Source organism: Elephantulus edwardii, unplaced genomic scaffold (assembly GCF_000299155.1).
Source record: "Elephantulus edwardii isolate Elephantulus edwardi_28Jun2011 unplaced genomic scaffold, EleEdw1.0 scaffold00442, whole genome shotgun sequence".
Taxonomy (NCBI): domain Eukaryota; kingdom Metazoa; phylum Chordata; class Mammalia; order Macroscelidea; family Macroscelididae; genus Elephantulus; species Elephantulus edwardii.
Window position 1 is genome coordinate 703,902 of NW_006400192.1, and position 22,115 is coordinate 726,016.

At 37.4% G+C, this 22,115-nt stretch overlaps 1 protein-coding gene across 1 annotated transcript in view; it reads right to left on the reverse strand.

Moving 5' to 3' along the window:
- Positions 1–22,115, reverse strand: part of STAP1 (signal transducing adaptor family member 1) — a 73,664-nt gene that overhangs the window by 45,317 nt on the left and 6,232 nt on the right. Inside the window, exon 2 of the mRNA XM_006902721.1 lies at positions 12,412–12,483. Coding sequence (XP_006902783.1) covers positions 12,412–12,483 — 72 coding nt within the window. The remainder of the gene's footprint in view (positions 1–12,411; positions 12,484–22,115) is intronic.

Consider the following 22,115-nt stretch of genomic DNA (forward strand, 5'->3'; position numbering starts at 1 on the left):
TTAAAAAAGTACATAAAATAGGAAATGCCAGAAGTTCAAGCAAGATTTAGAAGAGGCCATGGCACCAGGGATATCATTACTGATGTCAGATGGATCCTGGCTGAAAGTAAGGAATACCATATGCATATGAGGTGATTGAAAATAGCATGATTTGAGTCCTTGCACTTTATTTTTCAAAGTGACATCTTTAATTTCTAATACTTTAAAGAGGTCCTTTGTGTCAGATTTACCCAGTGCAGTAAGTCCTTTAATTAATTTTTAACATATTTTTATTGGTTTGCTGTCTTAATTTTTTTTTTTTACTTTTCCTTCCACGTGCAATGCTTAAAGATCAAAGCAAAATGAGATCCTTGATAATGTCCATCTTTTCTGCTTACTATGATGCTGTTTACTGGGCCAATTGTGAGGATTTTTGTTTATTGTATATTGAAGTACAATCTATACTGAAGGCTTAGTCTTTGCTTTTCATTAGCAAGGTCTTCAAAGTGTTCACTTTCAACAAGCAAAGGTGTACCATGTGTCCACTACATATCAAGAATCATTAAGGACTGTTCCTGCTATTCTGATGCCATATTGTTCTTCATATATTCCAGTTTCTGTGGTGATGCAGTCGTAAGGAGTTTGATTGCTAACCCAAAGATGGCACTTCTCAACCATTTCAAATTCACTAGTGGCTCTGAAGGACAAAGATGGGCAATCACTACTTGTCCTGGAAAACCTTCTGGAGAGTCAACTGTGTATCTGTTCCAATTTGATGGCAATGAATGATTCTAGCATTATTTACTCAGCATGCTGATTGAATAAATACGGTGAAAGGATGTAACTCTGACTCACTCTTTTCCTAATTTCAAGGATGTGTGATGTTAAGGGTTTATTGTTCAGAACGGCTCACCTAGCCATTGACTGATTTTGCCATGTGGCTGGACAAGAGTATGTGAATAGGGCATATTTGCCTATCCACAATGGGATTTGTTGCCCATTAAATTAAGCAGATCCAGCAGCAGAGTTGGAGAACTTCACTACCAGCAGAGAAGAAGCAAGAGAATGCAATATGTCCTTCACGGCCAGAGATTCTTACACCAGCCAAACAAGGACCTATGGGAGTGGCAGCCACAGTAGCCACAGCAGAGAGCCAAAGACCTGATGAGAGACAGAGCAAACCGGAACTGCTACCCTATGAAACCAGAACTAGGACTCTTTGCCCAAGTTTACTGAACAACTAGGTACATGGAGGGGGCTGGTAAGGGATAGTCATAATTGGCAGAACTGAAAGCTTTGTAACACTGGCCTAAAGCAGCTAGGCTTAAAGGTGAGGCGACAATGAGCACATTTCAGAAATTGTCCTGACTGAGTGATTTTATCTTGCTGACAACCTGAATTATAGCCTTTGACTTCCTGTATAAGATTAGGTGTGGTCTGCGAGCAATTGTGTCAGACTTTTTAACTCAGTGGATTAATAAGATTGGTATTGGGATGAGTAGAAAGAGGTGTGGGACCATGAAGAACGTTCTTGACCCCACGGGAATTGTTTTTGTGTTGTTGATAGTGACACTGACAGTTCTTCACTGTGGAGTTGGTAAAGGTTGGTATGGCTGTCCCCATCAAGCACTTCCTCTTTTTACACCTTATCTTATTGTTTTGCCTAAATAATTGCCCATTGGTCTATGTGCAAGTTCCACATTAGTATAATGAAGTGTTCTGGAATTTCAGTTCTTTGCAATATTTATGTATATTTCATCATGTTCTACACATAGTCAAATGTCTTTGCATAGCCAATAGAACACAGGAAACATTTTCTAGTATTCTTTACTTTTTAACAAGATTTATCTGATCTCAGCAATGATATCTATTGTCCTGACTATTCCCTATTGACCTACTGCTGCAATAGCTTTTACATTATTTTCAGGAAAATTTCACTTTTCTGTGATAGTAATCATGTCCAATAATTTTATCCTTCTGTCAGAACATTTATCTTTGGAATAGACACAAATATAGATCTCTTCCAGATGATTGGTCAGGTAATTGTCTTCCTAATTTCTTGGCTTAGACGAATGAGTACTTGCAGCATAGCATCTGTTTGTCCGAACAATTCAATTGCAAGAGCCATGTGAGGATGGGCATATCTGACCTTTATTAGTTTCACAAAAGGGAAACATCCCTGACAATAGCATAAGTAATACAAAATCAATTCCCGTGAGGTGCCAAGAGTGTTGACTGTGGAGCCAAGCAAACTAAAGCTGTGAACAATCTCAATCTCTTCACCATCCATCCTGATGCTGCCAATTGGTCCAGTGACGAGAATCTTTGTGTACTGTTCTAGCAATTATTTAATAATCTTTGACAAACCTTTACTTGCATATAATATTAATGATACATTCAGTAATTTCCATTTTCTGTTGAATCACCTTTTTTTAGCCATGAGGACAAATATGAATCACTTCCAGTCAGTTGACCGGGTAGCTGTCCTGATTTCTATTCATTTCATCTGCAGAGGTCTATATAAAAAGTCAGTATTCATGTTATGAAAAAAGTATTTGCAAAGAATAAGTTGTTGATCTTGAAAAATTCTATTATGTGATATCTGAGAGCACATTATCAGGCTGAAATTAATCATGATTGGACTATTTACACCACAGGAATTTACAAATGTTACAAATCAGAACTTCCATATTGGTTTGTTGATTGTTTTCAAAGACCAGCAAATTTTTCTCCAAGTGCCAATATGGTAAATATCTTTTGTGGGCCACATATAGCTTCTGCCATATGTTCTTCTTTGTAATTTTGTTCTGTTATTATCACCCTTTAAAATATAAAATTCATAGCTCATAGGTTATAAAGTCAGATGAAAGCCCGTATTTGGTCCAATAACCAGTTTTCTATCTATCCCCTGGTCTAGACTTAAGGAAGTAGAGGACAAAATGTTAATATCGTGAATGGAATTTAAGCTTATTGTGAATAGATAAAAAATTTGCCAAAATGTTTTTTTTTAAGTCAAGAATTATTATGTAATTTAACAAATAAGTTGTTCAATTCATTGATTAATATTTAATATTCTTAATACATACTTTTTCTTCTTGAGTATTGTAACTTGAGACCTGAATTTGTTTTTCAACTCTTTGATCTTGAGAAATGTTAAGTGAGTTCTTATCTTTGTATTCTCCAATTCCAGGTCTATGCACATTCCATTAAAATACTTTTCTCTTTCTTCTCAAGCTGCCTTTTCTTTGAATCTTCAGGTCAGCTCTTTAATTTCAGTATCTCTCCCTTTATTTTGGCTTTCAGATATTTAGTGCAATTTTTAGAGTCTCTTCTCACATTCATTTTGGTTTTTCTTTTTCTGCTTTTTTTTCGTAGTGATCTTTCCCTCTCTTCATAGATACTATCCCCTATATCATCCTGAAACACATATGATCTTTGATCATTAATGTCCAAGGCTGCAAAACCTATTCTTAAGATGGTTTTTTATTTGAGATTGAATAGACTCAGATCATATTTTGGTTCTCATAGACTTGCTTTCATTTTCATCAGCCTCAATTTGAAGTTGCATATGAATAATTTATGGTCTGTTCCACAGTTAGCAACTGGACTTGTTCTGACTGCTGATGTTTAGCTTCTCTAACAATTCGTTTCACATGTATAGGAAATCTGATTCCTATGCAGTCCATCTGGCTGGGACAACACATAAACAGAGAACTGCCAGAGGTTGCAGTTGCATTTAGAAGAGGATGTGGTACCAGCTGTATCATTGTTGATATCAGATGGATCCTAGCTGAAAGCAAAGAATAATCAAAGAATGGCTATTTGTGCTTTCTTGACTATGCAAAGGCATTTGACTGTGTTAATCATAACAAATTATGGTTAACACTGAGAAGAATGGAAATCTCAGAACTCTTAATTGATCTGCAAAACCTGTATGTGGATCAAGAGGCTGTTGGATAAACATAACAACGGAACACTCTATGATTTAAAATTAAGAATGGTGGGTGAGAGGATTAGATCCTTTGTCCATCCCTATTCAATCTGTATGCCAAGCAGATTATTCTAGAAGCTAAACTCTCTGGAAAAGAATGTGGCCTCAGGATTGGAGAAACAATCATCAATAATCTTCATGATGCAAATGACACAACTTGGCTTTCTGAATGTGAGGAGGATTGAAGCGTTTGCTTCAGAAGATTAACGAATATAGCTTTCAATATGAATTGCACTTCAACATTGAGAGGGAAAGAATTTCACCATTGGGCTGATAGGCAACATCATGATAAATAAATATTGAAGCTGTAAATAACTTCCTCTTACTTGGACCCACAATCAACACCCTTGGGACCAGTAATCAGGAGATCAGCAGGTGTATTGCACTGGGAAAGTCTGAAATTGGAGACCTCTTCAAGTTATTGAGGAACAATGATGTTAATTTGAAGACTACAGTGTGCCTAACTCAGGTCTTGATCTTTTAAATCACTTGCTATGCTGCTGAGTGCTTGACAATGAATAAGGACAACAGAAGAATTGATGCTTTTGAGCTGTGGTATTGGAGAAGTATAATGATTATCCATGGAGTGCTAAAAGAACAAACAAACATCTTGGAGAAGGTGCAACCAGAGTGCTCCTTATAAGCATGGACAACAAAACTTCATTTCATATGTTTTGTGCGTGTTGTGAGGAGAAATTGTTACTTGGAGAAGGACATCACGCTTGTAGAGGTGGAGGGATGGAGAAATAAAGAAACACTCTCAATCAGATGTACTGACAGTGACTGCAGCAGTGGCTGGAGATTGTAAGGGTGACATAGTATAGGACAAAGTTCGTATTTTTTATTCATGTGGTCGTTACGAGTCATACTCAATTAAGGGACACCTGATAACAACATGCATATTTTATTTATTGACAAATTTATTAGACAATCTGCAGATTGAATTTCAAGTCCATTAGTCAAATCATGATTAGGTTGAACTGCAAATCTGTAGTTGACTACAGATGCAAGAATTTGGAAAAAAATATTATCTGAGGACCAGTTGGCTATACAGAAGTTCCAATAATGAATAATATTATCTATCTTATTATTTTTAAAAGTCATATATTACACATTATTTATTGTTGTTCTTGTATGCTGTCAAGTCAGAACGAACTCATAGCTGACCCTGCAAAAAGTTTTCAGAGGTAAGTAAATCACACAGGATGAGATTGCCCATCCTTCTTCTGTGGAGCAGCTGGTGGATTTGAACTGTGTCCGTTTAAGGTTGCAGCACAACATTTTGACAGTAGGCCACCATTTGTAGCGGTAAAATTTATAACAAACACATAAATGTATTATTGTTGTGTGCCCTCAAGTTAGAACTGATATGTAGTTAACCCTCTAGCAAGTCAGAGGACATTGCCCATCTTTCTGTTGCAAAGCACCTAGTGGATTAAAATTGTATGCCTTTGGGTCAGCAGAGTAACTCTTTACCATTAGGCCTCTGGTGCTTGTTTATGTACATCAACAAATAATTTTTTCCCTAGAGATACAATTGTTAAATATTTTTTACACACTACTATCTGCAACAATCCTATTTTTATTATTATTATTATTATTAATTTTTAATTATTATTATTATTATTATGTGCATGTACCATCAGATTGGATCTGACTGGTACAGGAGGTGATTGCTCCTCCTTCTCCAGCAGAGAATCTGGTGGATTCGAACCTCATACCTCTGCAGTGCAGCTTCTTGCCACTAGGCCACTAGAGCTCCCTTTAACAATCTTATTAAGGAGCCAATTGGCAGCATCATCAGGATCATGATAGATGGTGAAGAGATTGATATTGTTAACAGCTTCAGATTTCTTGGCTCCATAATCAACACTGTTGGAAGCAGGAGCCAGGAAATCACAAGATGAATTGCACTGGGGAAAATCTGCCGTCAGGGACCTCTCCACAGTACTGAAGAGCAACAATGTCAGTCGAGTTTTCACTGGAAAATAGAATAAGAAGACAGAATCTATGATAGAAGAAGAATTAATGCCTTTGAGTTGTGGTGCTGGAGAAGAGTATTGAACATGGACTGCTAAGAGAACAAACAAGTCTATCCAGGAGAGGGTAAAACCAGGCTGCTCTTGGGAAGCAAGGATTTTGAAGCTCTGTCTTCATTCTCTGGGCATGTTGTCAGGAGGTACCAGTCCTTGGAGAAGGGCCTCATACTTGTAAAGGTGAAAGGATAGCACAAGAAAGGAAAACTCTGGATGAGATGGATTGACTCAATCAGTGACTGGGGTAGTGAGGATAGGTGTGTCAGAGATAATTGGCTCAAGATACAACAGGGTTAAGAGCTGTTGTATATAGGGAGTCTATGAGTTGCAAGCAACTCAATGTCATAACAACAACATCCTACCAAGTACTATAGAAAGACTTCTTCTGAGCAACTGGTATATAAGAACTGATCTATCACGTAACTGGCCAAGCTTTCTTTCTGGGAAGATTGAAAACACCTGTAGTAAGCTTGGTCTAACTTTGATTGTATAAGATTTTGCTAACCTAGTCGCACTCCTGATTTTTTTTTACTTTTTTTTAAAAAAGTATGTTCCATCTAATCTCCTCCTGTCAGATCCAATTTGACAGTACACACACACACACAAATAATAAAACAAAAGTACATTTTTTAAAAAAGTATGTCCCAGGGAGGGGGAGGGAGAGGCAGGGGGATTGTATACCAATGAAGGAATTTTTCTTTTACTTTTCAAAGAGAAAAGTGAACTGGGAGGGGGAGGGATGGGCAGGGAGAAAAGTGCAACAATGAATGAATGGAAATCCAAAATCTCTGTAAATGTTCATTAAAATTAATAAAAAAAAGGTATGTCCCATCTGAATCCTTGAGTAGTGTAAATGTAGTGTAAAGAAACATAATTATCTGCTAACTGAAAGTTTGGAGGTTCAAATCCACCCACACGCAACTCAGAAGAAAGTTCTTTTGATCTACTTTAGAGAATTCAGCCTTTGAAAACATATGAAACACCTATCTATTGCTTTAACCTACCTTACCTCAAGACCATGACCTTAGGGGACATCAAAGTAAATTGGCTTAACATAGTCAAAAGACAGTGGTATATTCTTGAAAGAATACTTAATTTTGTTTCTTTGAATAATGTAAAATATTAAGGATAAATTAATAACAAATTTCCAGAGCTGTTTCTGTATTAGTGAGATTGAAACAGAGTTTGAGTTGATCTATTTAGTTTCAACAAAGAATCTTAAATAGAGGGGGAGGTGGAAGGGAAGGAAGACAAAATTTCAAGTTATATTTAGAACAGATTTTTTTTTTCTGATGAATTGTCTAGATGAGGCTCAGGGAGTTTTTCTAACACAAAGAAGGAAGTAGTAGAGGAAGATGTGATGGATTTCGATAGAGTGTCTTAAACTGATACGATGATTAGACAAAAGGAAGTCACATCTTTCAGTTGACCACTTTAGTTGTGGTGCTAAAGTGAGCTTTAAATGTCATCTTTAGCTGCCATCTGATTCTTCTTCAGTTTATCTTTCCATGAAATCACCTAACTCATATTTGAGTGTCTTTAACAAATTGAAACTCATACTTCGTAACTATCTATGCCTGCCAGCAAATTTTTTTTCATGTATTGAGCCAAAATTTTTCTCTAGACAATTTCCACCCATTGATCTTTGTCTCTTTTCTGAGGAATAATACAACCTAGATTCAACAACTCTTTCACATGACCTCTTGAAAGCACTATACATTTTTCCATTTTTATTAATTTTAATAAACATTTACAGAGATTTTGAATTTCCATTCATTCATTGCTGCACTTTTCTCCCTGCCCACCCCTCCCCACCAGTTCACTCCTCTCTTTGAAAAGAAAAAGAAAAAAAAATTCCTTCATTGGTATAAAATTCCCCCATCCCCCCCCCGCCCCGCACCGAGTACACTTCTCTATGCAACCTTAATTCTGGACTCCTGTGCTAACCATAATACTCAATCATATATCGCCTCTAATCTGTTCTTTACATTTTAAAAAACAGCATTACATTCTTCCCACAGTAGTCTAACCATCCACAATTGTTAGACTTGGTGATTTCTCCTGAGACTATCAGCCTACAGAAAATTTCCCAAAGATTTGAATTCTTACCTAACAAAATTAATCGATGGGTAATTCACCATATCAATTTCTTCATAGCATAATAGTTAAGAATGCAGGCTCAGTCGCAAGTAATAGCTGATTAAATACTCACTCGGCTGAGTTGTTTTGAGAAATAAATAGTATTGTAATGCACACACACTGAGGAGGACATGAATCGCTTGCTGCAAAAGGTCAAGAACTGCAGCCTTCAATATGGATTGAAGCTCAACATCAAGAAAACAAAAATTCTCACCACTGGGCCGATTGGCAGCATTATGATAAATGGTGAAGAAATTGAGGTTGTTAATAGCGTCAGTTTGCTTGGTCCACAATCAACTCTCTTGGTATCAGCAGCCAGGAATTTAAAAGATGAGTTGCACTTTTTATGCATCAGAGAGTTGGACAATGATTGATTAGGGATGACAGAAGGAGAATTGATGATTTTGATCTGTGGTGCTGGAGAAGACTGCCAGGAGAACAGATAAATTTGTCAGAAAGAAGGTGAAAACAAGCTGCTCTTTGGAGGCAAGGATTCTGAGATTTCATTTGACATACTTTGGGCATGTTGCCAGGAGGGACCAGTTCTTGGAGAAGGACATCATGCTTGGAAGGGTGGAAGGACAGCACAAAGAGGAAGACTCTTCATGAGATGAATTGATTTAGTGACTGGGATAATGATGGTGTATCAGAGAAAGTAAAGTTGGCAAAGAATAGAGCAGTTTTCAGGGCTATTGTATATAGGGTCGCTATGACTTGCAAGCAACTCGAAGGCACCTAACAACAACAACAACAACAACAATGCACACAAAATATTTGAAAACTTACTATGTGCCAGGTATTTTCTTAAATCCTTATTTGTGCCATCTCATTTAATCCTGTGTCTGCGCTACACACATGTTTGAATGAGTTTGCATAGCAAATCAGCTTTTCTTTCAGCCATTCCTACACATTTTGTTGCATAATATTAATTATAATACTTGCAATATAATTTAACTCTTCATACTCTCTCCTTAGGCTTACTTTCCATCAACCCTTCTATTTTTCAAAGCTTCAGAGTTTTGGCCTTGGAAAAATGCTACCATTTTTTTTACCTTATATAGTGGTTATTACCAAGTTTAGAAGCAGGAGGGGCATCCACTTCTAAAATAGCTTGCCTCTGGAAGCTCTATGAACTTGAAGAAACGATGAAGATTATACAAGTGTTCAGGTCTTTCATTCATAAGGTGTCTATGGGTCATTTATGGCATGACAGCACTTAACAACAACACAGAGAGAGCTCTGTTGGCCTAGTGGATAGAAAGTTATGCTACCAAGCCAAAGGTGGATGATTTTAATCTACGGCCCTCAGGCTTGGTTTTAAATATTTTTGTTTAAACATTCTTTTAAGTGGTATAGCACTGGTCTTTCAATTTGCTACACAGAGGTAACTCATGGCTGCTATGGTGTCAAATGTGATAATGGTTACCCATAGTGGACAATGTTTGGTGGAGCTCCCCAATTAAAACAAGCTTGGAGGCAGGAGTGGCATCCACTTCCAAAATAGCTTGCCTCGGAAAACTATGCATCAAAGAGCTGGACAATGACTAGGGATGATAGCAGAAGAATTGATGCCTTTGAGCTGTGGTATTGGAGAAGAATATAGAATATACCATGGACTGCTAAGAAAACAAACAGGTTCATCCTAAAGAGGGAGAGACCAGGCTTCCCCTTGGAGGCAAGGGTCCTCAACCTTTGTTTGACATACTTGGAACATGTTGCAAGGTGGGATCAGTCCTTGGAGAGGGAAGTCATGCTTGGGAGGGTGGAAGGACAGCACAGGAGAGGAAGAACTTCAATGAGATGGATTGACTCAGTGACTAGGGTAATGGGGATAGGCGTGTCTGAGACAATAAGATTGGCACAGGATAGATCAGGGTTTAGGGCTGTTGTACATAGGGTCACTATGAGTCACAGGTGACTTGATGGCACATAACAACATTAATATCTCTTTTTTGGAAAAAAGAAGAGGGGAAAAAAGCAAAGATATATATAATAAAATTGGTTCAAAAGACTAATGGACCATGTTTGTTGTTGCTAGGTGCCGTTGAGTCATAGACAACCCATAGCGACCCTATGAAGGAAAAAAACTGAACACTTGTACAACTTTTACCATTTCTCCACATTCATAGAGTTTCCAGAGGCAAGCTATTTCCAAAATGGATGCTACTCCTGCTTCCAAATTTGTTTTCATTGGGGAGCTCCACCAAATACTGTCCACCATGGGTAACCATTCTCGCAATTGACACATCAGTGTCACAGTTTAGCATCACAGCAACCACAAGTTACCTCTGTACAGCAAATGGACCATGGGAACCTGAATTTCCATAACACTGAGACCAGAAGAAATAGATGATGCCAGGCTAACACTGAAAACCACTCAAAAAGGTGTGAGGTAGGGCAAGATTCAGGTCTGTTGCTCACAGGGTCACTATGAGTTATCATTGACTTAATAGTACCTCACCAACAGCACCAACTCCCTTTCCATCCCTAGTAACCATTCAGTAATGATTCTTGCAGCATGCAAACATTTCTTAAGCTTTTAATAGTTGTGAACTCATACAGTATTTGTCCTTCTGTGACTGACCTACTTCATTCTGCCTAATGTCATCTAGAAAAATGGAAAAATCAGAATATGGTATGAATATAAATAAATCAATCTCTGCATCCTCTTAATGTTATTCTCATGTTTAAATAAGATCCTAGAAGCCCTGTTGGGTGAAATGTCTTTATCTTTCTAGAGAAATTGGTTTGCAACATATTATATTTTTCAACTTTTATTATTTCTTTCCTATTATAACAGCTTAATACATGAAGTAAAGCAATTGTTTACTTATTACTCAACATCTAGTGACTTACATTTAGTTATCTAGTTTAAATTTTCATTTTTCAACCTAGTTTTTATTACCATGGCCAGAATGAAAAGGAAATAAACAGAAAAGTCTGAATGTAAACGTCTTTCTTTTTTTCCACTTTATTTTTTAACTACTTAACAACAACAACAACTACAACATGGTGATTTTAACAAAAGTTTACCAAGAGGTTGGGTTTTCATTTATTCATTGATACACTATACCTCTCTCTGAGTTGGATCAAAAATTTTACTATGTGCCTTGTCTTAAATGACAACTCAATTTATAGCTGTCTAGTCAGAACTGACTCCTAGTTGACCATCCATTGAGTTTCTAAGACTATACATCTCGTGGGAAGAGAGAGCTTGTGTTTCTCACACAGCCATTGGTGGATTCAAACTTACGATGAAAATACATTTTGCGTTACAGTGCAACTCCCTATGGACTAGACAACCAGAACTCTTACACATTAAATTTTCCTATTTGAATGGTTTGGCTAGAACATATTAACTATTGAAAGACATGCAATCCAAAATAAATAATGGCCTATAAGAGAAAGATTCTCACCACTGTGCCATTTGGCAGTACCATAATAGATGGAGAAAAGATTGATGTTGTCAGCAATTACAGCTTGCTTGGATCCACAATCAACACTCTTAATACCAGCAATCAGAAAATCAAAAGACGAATTGCATTGGGAAAACCAGCTGTCAGGGCTCTCTCCAGAATGCTGAAGAGCAACAATGTCAGTCTAGATACAAAGGTGTCACTAATCCAGACCATAGTCTTCTCAATTACTTGTTTTGCTTCACAGAGTTGGACAGTGACTAAGGATGACAGAAGAAGAATAGACACCTTCGAGTTGTGTGTTGGAGAAGAGTCTTGAACATATCATGGACTGCCAAGAAAACAAGTAGGTCTGTCTTGGAGAGAATGAAACCAAGTCTCTCCTTGGAGACTAGGATTTTGAAGCTATGTCTCACTTTAGGCATGTTGCCAGGAGAGATTGGTCCTTGTAGAGGGACATCATACTTGGAAGGGTGGACAGACAGCACAAGAGAGGAAGACCCTGATGAGATGGATTCATACAGTAACTGGGGTAATGGGGTTGGTTTGTCAGAATTAGTGAGACTGGCTCAGGACAGGGAAGGGTTCAGAGCTGCTGTACAAAGGGTTGCTATACATAAATAAATTACTATGACAGGTTTGGAAGAAGAAGTGGCATCCACTTCCTAAACCATATGTCTCTGGAAACTCTATGAACTTTGATAAATGTCAATAGTTGTATAGGGGCTTCAGGCCTTTTGTTCATAGGGTCGCCATGAGTGGTGCTCTTCTTGAAGGCAATCAACAATAACAACATAGCAAGTGCATATTGGGGAAATATTGACTCTATTGATTATGTTTAACTACTTACTATTGTACTTTTTTTGTCAGTATAGAAGAAAAGTGTAGATCCTCTCAATTCTGTCCAATAATGTTTAAACTCCTGTGAGAAAGAAATTATGAACATTATTTAATTAGTGTACATCTAAGGATTTTCTTATTGATTTCCCCCCTTTGTGGTTTTCTTGGTTACTTCTCTAAAATAAAGTTGCTAACTGGGGAAGGAAAGGAGAGCGTTATGCTGAATGAACTTAGACTCACAGGGACAAATACTGTATAAAACCATTATTGTAGAATGAGTATGAGGATCCAAGGTGGGGGGAAGAGTGGAAATAGAGGAGTGAGGATATGGGAGGGTAGGGTGTTAGTCATAGGGTTGCACAATTTTGTGGGTGGGTGAGGTGAAGGATATGGGAAGAACCTTTTTTGAAAAACAATGTATTCCAACTGTAAATAGACTAGAATAAAATTAAAAGTCCTTTTACCATTACTTCCTTTAGGGTTTGATAAGCTCATTTATTTCTTTTTATTTCTTCTCTTCATAACACTTTATTGTGATTTATGTGAAAGTTTACAAATAAAATATATTTTCCTTTCAATAATTTGTATGCATAGTTTTTGGGATTTTTTTTATGACCCATAGTTGGAATCCACTAGCTCCTCTGTAGGAAAAAGATGGACAAACTCTTCCCATGCAATTTACTGTCTCTAAAGTTACCCACTGATGAGTCAGCTATGAGTCTATTCCAACTTGCTGGTTCCCACAGCAACAACAACAATGCTCTTGGACTCTCTCTTCTTCCTCCATAGAGTCCCTATTTCCATTTATCCATCTTTCTCCCCCTTAATTGACTCCTGGATTTGCTGTTGGATGCCCATTTGATCCTAAGGGAGAATTCATTGTTCTGAGGTGCACATTCTTCTTGGGTTGTGTTCACTTTATATGCCTGCCTGTTGTTTGATGGCATAGTGCTTAGGGAGTTGGCACTGTTAACTCAACGGTGTTGTCTCTCACAGTTTGAATCCATCAGCCACTCTGAACAATGAATAGTCTCCTTCTATGCAATCTGTACCCTCCCCAAAATCCAGCTTGATGGTTGGTCAGCTATGAGTCATTTTAAACTCAACAGCAATGAGTTGGTTTTTGGTTTTTGGTGGTTATTGTTTGGTTAAAGCATGGTCTTCAGGGTTGAATTCACTTCTAAGTTTGAAGTGTTTCCAAATGCTATTGTCCCAGGATTTCTCCCAGTAATTGATAGGTTGGTGAATCCACTCTGCCCAATCCTACTACTGTGATCTCTGTCAGAGCAGTCAGTAGTGTTAGCTCGTAATCATCTAGAGCTTTTCTTTAGTTAATGGAAGTTGTGGTTCATCTGATCCATTAATCTGCAAACTAATTGTTTCCTTGAGCTTTTGGTTTTGTTTATCCATTCTTTTTTGCTCCAGTTGGGGGAAAGACCAACTGTTGAACCCAAGATTGCCACATACTCTTTAAGACCTCGGGCACTACTGTCATAGTACGATGTAGAATAGTGTGTTTATAGACTATGCTGTACTTATTTTTCTGGATGAAAAAAATTGAATTCCAGCAATATATTTGGTTATTATGACTTTTATCAGTTTATTATCTCTTCAAAAATATTCACCCACTCAAGTAATGATATTTCTAGAACCTATTTTGTCTTTGTTCCTAAGAAATTCAGTAGTAATTTTAAATTGAAACAGTTATCCTAAAAAAAAAAATAGTTATCCTTTAATATATCTTTCCTTCATCTTCATAGACCTGCTGTTTAGTCTCGTTAGGTACTGTATTAGTTAACTTTTGCTTTGTTACAAGTCATCCTAAAACTTAGTAAAGCAGGAAATATTTTCTACCAAAACAGGAAATATTTTCTACTTCATGCCATTCTATATTGGGCTAATTGGTTTTTCTGGTCTGGATGCACATAGCTATAGCTAAATGGTCTGTCTAGCTTGTCTAAGATTTAAGTAAGAATAGTGGGCTGACTGGAAAGCGGAGAACAACCAGAACTTTAATCCATATGGCCTCGAATCCTCCAATATCGTAGACTTGTTCACACTCTAACAGACAGATTCACAGGATCAAGAGAGGGTAAACTTCAATATTCAAGCAATATTTCCAATCTTCTACTTATGTCACATTTCCCAAAGCATATAATATGACTCAGAGGTAAAAATATAGATGAACATTTTCATGGGAAGGACTGAAAAATAACATTTCAAAGAGGAGTGACAGTGAAGTCTGGACAAAAGTGATCTTGCAGCAATATACCACATGAGCAAAAATATTTGTCCAACTCCAGTGGTCTTTCTAGTCTCCTTCTCCTCAGTTGACAAATGGCTAAAAAATACACTAAATTTGTTAATTTCTAATCAAAAGGAACCAATTACTATAGAAAAGAAAATTCAAATCAGTGTGACCAGAAGATTATGGCAATAGATGGTCCCATAAGAGACAATTATAAAACTTAGCAAAATATGTACAACTTGTTCTTGTCTGAAATCCAAAGGCTTAATTAAAACTGACGTATATCAGAGTTAAACAGTTTAATAAAGTAGTATAATAAAATTTAATCTCAGCAATAGCAGAAGTCCTATTTTTTAAATAAGATGCAAAGTAGTATTACGCATGCTGTAGTCCTTTATGGGTTATGCAGATGACTCAACTCTCCTTGCTGAAACTGAGGAGGAACTGAAGCACTTGCTGTGGAAGGTCAGGGACTGCAGTCTCCAGTATGGATTGAGACTCAATATCAAGAAAACAAATATTCTCACCACTGGGCCGATTGGCAGCATCATAATGGATAGTGAAGATCGTTCACATTCAACACTCATGGCACCAGAGCCAGGAAATTAAAAGACATATTGCAATGGGAAAGTCTATCATTAGAGACCTATGTAAAGTGCTGAAGTGCAAAGATGTCACTCTGGAGACTAAGGTGCACCTGATAAATGCCAAGGTCTTTGAAATCACTTGCTATGCACCAGAGAACTGGACAATGACTAGGGATAATAGAAATGATGCCTTTGAGCTGTGGTGCTGGAGAAGAGAATTGGATATACCATGGACTGCTAGGAAAACAAACAGGTTTCTCCTGGAGAGGGTGAAGCCAGGCTGCTCCTTGGAGGCAAGGATTCTGAAGCTTCATCTGACATACTTTGGGCATGTTGCAAGGAGGGACCAGTCCTTGGAGAGGGGTGTCATGCTTGGGAGGGTGGAGGGACGGCACAGGAAAGGATGACCCTCGATGAGATGGATTGATTAGGTAATGGGGGTAGGTGTGTCGGAGATGATTAGATTGGCACAGGATAGGGCAGAATTTAGGGCTGTTGTACATAGGGACGCTATGAGTTGCAGATGACTCGATGACACATAACAACAACAAAAACATAGTACTTTAATTGGTCTCTCTTTTGCCTTCATACATTCTCCATCTCTGGCCTATAGTTAAGAAGTTTCATTACAATCCAAAGACACGTAAGTCTATTAACTGCTGTGAGGGAGAACGGTGGGAAGTCGCCCCCCCCTTGTAATTTACTCCCTCTGATAATTCACTGAAGGGTCAGCTGTGAGTTGGTTCTGACTCCATGGCACACAGCAACAACATACTGAAAGGGACTGAGTGTCTTCTAGGTGAATTTGATAAAGGCAGCATATTCAAAATAGCCTTCCTTTTCTTGTCAACTCTTGCCTCAGCCTACAAGGAAAGAGTGGATATTCTTCTCTTTCTATTATAATAAGGCAAGAAGATTCAAAAGAGACAAGCTATAATACTAATCTTGAGGCAATAAAAGGATAATACTTGTTGGGCTAAGTTATTAGTCTATTTATGGCCTTAGCTTTAAATTATTCTTAAATTTTTAAAATTTATTTATTATTATTATTATTATTATTATTATTAATTTTAATGAAAATTTACAGAGCTTTTGGATTTCTAGTCCTTCATTGTTGCACTTTTCTCCCTTCTAAACTATTTTTTAATTGCTGTTAGTTGCCTTCATGCCAACTCTGACTCATGGAGACTTATAAGTATGTTGATCAGAATTTCATTTCACAGAATTTTCAAAACTCTGATCTTTTAGTATCAGGTCCCCAGGCCTTACTTCTGAGGCATCTCTGCATGGATTTGAACCACCAACTTTTGGTAAGAGTCCAGTGCTTAACTAGTTGTGCCACCCAGAGACTCTTCACTTGCTTTAGACTTTGTGAATATTAAAAAGGTAAACAAAGTGACCCTAATTTGTGCAATTCCTTTTTTTTTTTACTGCCTTTTTGTGCAATTCCTTTATTTCAGAATCAAATAGGGAGAGAAAAAAATTTCAACAAATTAGAATAAAATTCTAAATGTAACAAAGGAAATGAGACTGCTTTGGGGGATGATGAAGATGTCCTCTAATTAGATAATGATGATAGCTTCATGATTATACAAAAAAAAAACCCCACCTCTCCTGAATTGTAACTAAAAACAATTGTAGCAATAATGATAAAATTACTATTAAGGAACAAGAATAGAAAATGGAGAAGACTAGTAAACTCTCATAAGCCAGCATATAAAAATTACGCTTTTAATGAAAAGTGCAAAACTTGAAAGAAGGATTCAGTCATGAGAAAATGCAATGAATTGGATAGAGTTTATTGGGGAAAATGAGGTTTCTACAGTTAACAAACATACAGAAAGAATGAAACATTTATTAGATGAAGAGAAGCAGATATAAAGACTGAGTTGAGAACATGGGCAGCCTGGAGGAAAAAAAGTGGGAATATAAAAATAAGTCCTTTGAACTGCAGTTGCAGCCACAGATCTAAAGAAAACAAGTTTATATTTAATGTGCAGAAACCTGCAGTTCACACTCTTGATTTAGATGCTGATAAGTCCTCTTATAGCATCTGAGTCATCTATTAATATCAATCTCAATAACCAACATCTAGGTGTGTGTTGATAGCTACAGGATACAGAAAGATGCTTAAAATTAATTTTGGAGAAAATATCTTCGATAAAAGACATTCAACACAATTTTTGAGGTATTGTTATCCTTTTCATTAGCTTACTTTTGAATTTATCACTAACTTCATAATCAGTGGATAATACTTTCATCAGTTTTAGGATACTTCTTATTTTTACTCAAAATTATGTTGAAAATATACTAAACTTATTGAGTTCAATGTGACAAAATATTTACAGATAAAATGGATCACTCCTAACCTTTAGAAGCTTACTAGAATTTGAGTTTGAGGAGCAACTAAGAGTTTTTAAAATGTCATAAATTGCTGGAGTTTCACTATCGCGTTGATATTTATCTCTCATCTCTCCAGTGAACTTTCTCACTAAGGTAACCATGAAAAGAATTCACAACAAAATATACAGTTAATTCTTCTTTATCCTGCCTACCTCTTGAAAGAACTATTCTTTTTCTTGTGACCCAGTGAATTGTTTTTGCCAAGAGAGCACATAACTGTGATCTCTTGGCTGCGTAAACCTCGCAGGCTGTGCAAAATTATTCACTGGAGAAGAAAAATTTTAGAACATATGTGTTTTTTAGAACACATTATCTTTGTTATTGTTGAGAATATTTACAGCACAGACATGGACCAGCTCAAGATTTTACACATAAAATGCAGTAACACTGATTACATTTCTTTCAGCCGCACAACCTTCTCATCCTCATTTTCTGAATTATTCCTCCATTGAGACAATGGCACTTGACAACAACAACACTGTCCTCTAAGGTTCTTATTTAATCTTTTGAGTTAACTGTTGTCAGTTTGATCTCACATAAATACTTTATAAAAAAGCACAATATTCCTGACATTCTTTCCAGTGAAGCAAAGAATCGATGCCTGTGAGTTGCAGCAGTGTTAGAGAACGTTGAATAGTCCGTCGACTTCCAAGAAAACAAATAGATTTGTCTTGGGAAAAGTGCAGACAGAGGGTTTCTTGGAAACAAGGATGATGAAGCTTCATCTTACATACTTTTGAGATGTTGTTAAGAGGGGCTATTCTTTGGAAAGGGACACCATATTTGGAGAGCCAGTGAAGGAGAGGAAGACCTTCAACAAAGAATGGAAATGGTGACCGAAGCAATGGTCTCCAGTATGTCAGAAATGTTGAAGACGGCATAGGATAGGACAGAGTTTAGAGCTGTTATTGTTCATAGGGTCGCTATGAGTTGTACTCAACTTGATGATATCTAACACTATCAATTTGGTTTTAAAATGATTTAACATTTTAAGGGAAAATATTTTAGGGAAGAAGTCTTTCTAAAATTAGAGTTGTTGTTTTCATATAAAAGTTGCCAATGAGATTAATATGACTCATAGAGTCATATTCTGCTATTGCTGTGAACTGTGCCCCATCTTGAGTCAACCTCACCATCTCTGACACACGTGGTCCCAATTTCCACAGAGTAGAAAAGCTTTTCTAGGCAGAACTCTGGCGGCCTGGAAAGAAGTTGGACTGCAATCTCAAAGGCACAGCCAAGCGAATCTGCCAGTTGCTCCAGGGGAGAAGGATGGGCAATCTCCTCCTATGCGATCAACTGCTTCTGAAAACCCTCCAGAGGGTCAGCTATGGGTAGGTTCTGAATCAATGCCACACAACAATTATTATGGGTAGAACCTTGATGGTGTATTGGTAAGTTCTTGGCCACTAAGCAAAAGGTAGTAGTTTGAATCACTATCTGTTCTGCAGAAGAAATGTGTGGCAGTTTGTTTCTGTGGATTACTGCCTTGGAGACCCTTGGGGTAGTTCTATTCTGTCTTATAAGGTTGATATGAGTTAGAATTAATAGCACACAATAACAATCTTTAAAGGAGTAGCTCACCAGATCCTACAAAGTCACTAAATTAGTTCAAAATACCAATCTTTCAATTAGTAGTCAGATGCCTAATGATTACATCACAAGAGATTCTTCTTAATTTATTTTTTGCATATATTTAATAATTTACATGGGGACTAGCACAGGTAGAGAACTCTGCTGGCCTAATGGTAAGGAATTGCACGGTCAACCCAATGGTAAGGAATTGCACTGTCAACCCAAAGGCAAGAAGTCTGAATTCACTACCTGCTTCATGAAAGAAAGATGGGAAATCTCCTTCTGCGTGATTTACTGTCTCTAGAAACACTGGTTATGAGTCAGTTCAGAAGTAACGACACATAACAATAGCAATACTAGTATAGGAATGATGTTATTTTTGTTAACTGCTGTGAACTCCATTTCAACCTTGTGGACAACAGATCTGAACCCTGTCCTATCCTGCTCTCTCCTCATGATCTCTGATATTCTTGGGGCTATTGTTACAGACATTGTGTCAATCCATCTTGCTGAGTGTATTCCTCTTTTTTTGATCCCCCTCTTTCCAAGTGTGTTGGGGGTTTTTTTTGTTTGTTTCTGAAGATAGGCTGCACCTGACAACATACCCAAAGTATGTAAGAGAAATAATTATTATAATTACTATAATTATAGAATTATAATTTCTATATATATAAATATAGAAAAATATGCTGTCAGAGACCTGCCCAGAGTGCTAAAGAGCCATGATGTCAGTCTAAGAGTCTAAGATGTACCTGATTCAGGCCGTGAACTTTGCAATTACTTGCTATGTATCAGAAAGCTGGGCAATGACTAAAGATGATGGAAGAAGAATTTGAGTTGTGGTGCTGGAGAAGAGTATTGAATATATTATGGGCTGCCAAGAGAACTAACAAGTCTTTTCTGAAGAGGATGAAACCAAGCTATTCCTTGCAAGCAAGGATTTTGAAACTCCATTTCACTTAATTTGGGCATGTGGCCAGGAGGCCTGTAGAAGGACATCATGCATGGCCAGGAGGCCTGTAGAAGGACATCATGCATGGAAGGGTAGAGGGACAGTGCAGGAGAGGAAGATATCAAATGAAAGGGTAGGTGTGTAAGAGACAGTGAGGCTGGCTCAGGTTACAGCAGGGTTCAGAGCTATTGTACACAGGTAACTCGATGGTACATAACAACAACATTCCTCTATCAGAGATCTATTTTATAACTGTTTTCATTAAGAGAGTGTATAATTTTAAATTTTTGAAAATTATTGTCATAGAGAACTATATTTGAGAGCATAACTGAGAGAACTCTAAAATTTTTCTAATTTGCTTAGAGGTAAGTGGAAGACTAGTCAAAGAAATGTTGTTTTGATATTACTATAATGACTTTATTTTTAAGCACAGGTTAATTAGAAGTCATATTGTTGTTGTTGTTATGTGCCGTAGAGTCGCTTGCGACTCATAGCGACTCTATGTACAAAAGCCCTAAACTCTGCTCTGCCCTGTGCCAGCCGCACTGTCTCTGACACTCCCATCCCGATTACCCCAGTCATTGAATCAATCCACCTCATAGAGGGCCTTCTCCTCCTGCACTGTCCCTCCACCCTTCCAAGCATTATGTCACTTGTTATGCATCAGAGAGTTTGACAATGACTAAGGAGGATAGAAGGGGAATTGGTGCTGGAGAAGATTATCCACGGTACCATGGACTGCTAGGAAAACAGATTCATCCTGTAAAGGGCTAAACTGGGTGGCTCCTTGGGGGCAAGGATTCTGAATCTCTGTCTGACATACTTTGGAGGGACCAGACCTTAGAAAGGGACATCATGCTTGAGAAGGTAAAGGGACAGCACAAAAGAGGAAGACCCTTGATGAGATTAATTGATTCAGTGACTACGGTAATGGGGATAGGTGTGTCAGAGACAATAAGATTGGCGCAAGATAGAGCAGGGTTTAGGGCTGTTATATATAGAAAGGCTATGAATTCCAAGTGATTCAATGGCACATAACAACATCACAAAATAAAGGAACTGTAAGAAGCTGGCCAATTTTGGTCTTATTAACAAGCAATTTAAAATATAAGGATTTTGACATACAGAGAGAAAAAAATACAAAAATTTTTGTGATGTAAAATAAGTGTAGTGGCTTTGGTAACCCACTGCAGCATTTAATGTTGTTGTTAGGTGCATTGAGTTGATTACGACTCATAGCAACCCTATGAACAAAATATCTAAATTCAGTCTTGTCCTGCACCACCCTTACACTTCCTGACACACAAGAGCCCATTGCAGCAGTCACCATATCAATCCACCTGGTTGACAGTCCTCCTCTCCTTTGCTGACCTGCCACCCTTTCCAACATCATGTCCTTCTCTAAGGAATAGCACCTCCTAGAAACAATAGCTACATTAAAATAATATCTATATATATTTGAAGAGGTACAAGTACAGTGCTCCTTAGAGAGCAAGTATAGAGGAACTTCACTTCACATGCTTTGGGTATGTTCCAGGGGTCAGTTCCTGGAAAAGGACATCATGCAGAGAAGGAGGGCAAGACCTTCAACAAGATAAACTGACACAATGACTGTAAAAATAGGTTAAGCATAGTAGAGATTCTAAGATTGGCACAAGATTTGATAAGATTTCAATCTATTTTGCATAAAGTTCCTATCAGTTTGATGCAATAGCACACAACAACAACAATCATAAAATAAATTTTCCTGGCCAATCCAAACCCCTATTGTTGTAATCTAAGTCATTGTCTGTAAGGGTTCTTGATCTGAGCTCCCAGGACCGTATAAAATTGCATGTAAAATGTTTTATGCTTCAACCCATCTATCTATGGTCAACTGATTTTTGACAAGGAGATGAAATCAGTGAAGTGGGGAAACGACAGCCTTTTTAGCAAATGGTGTTGGCAAA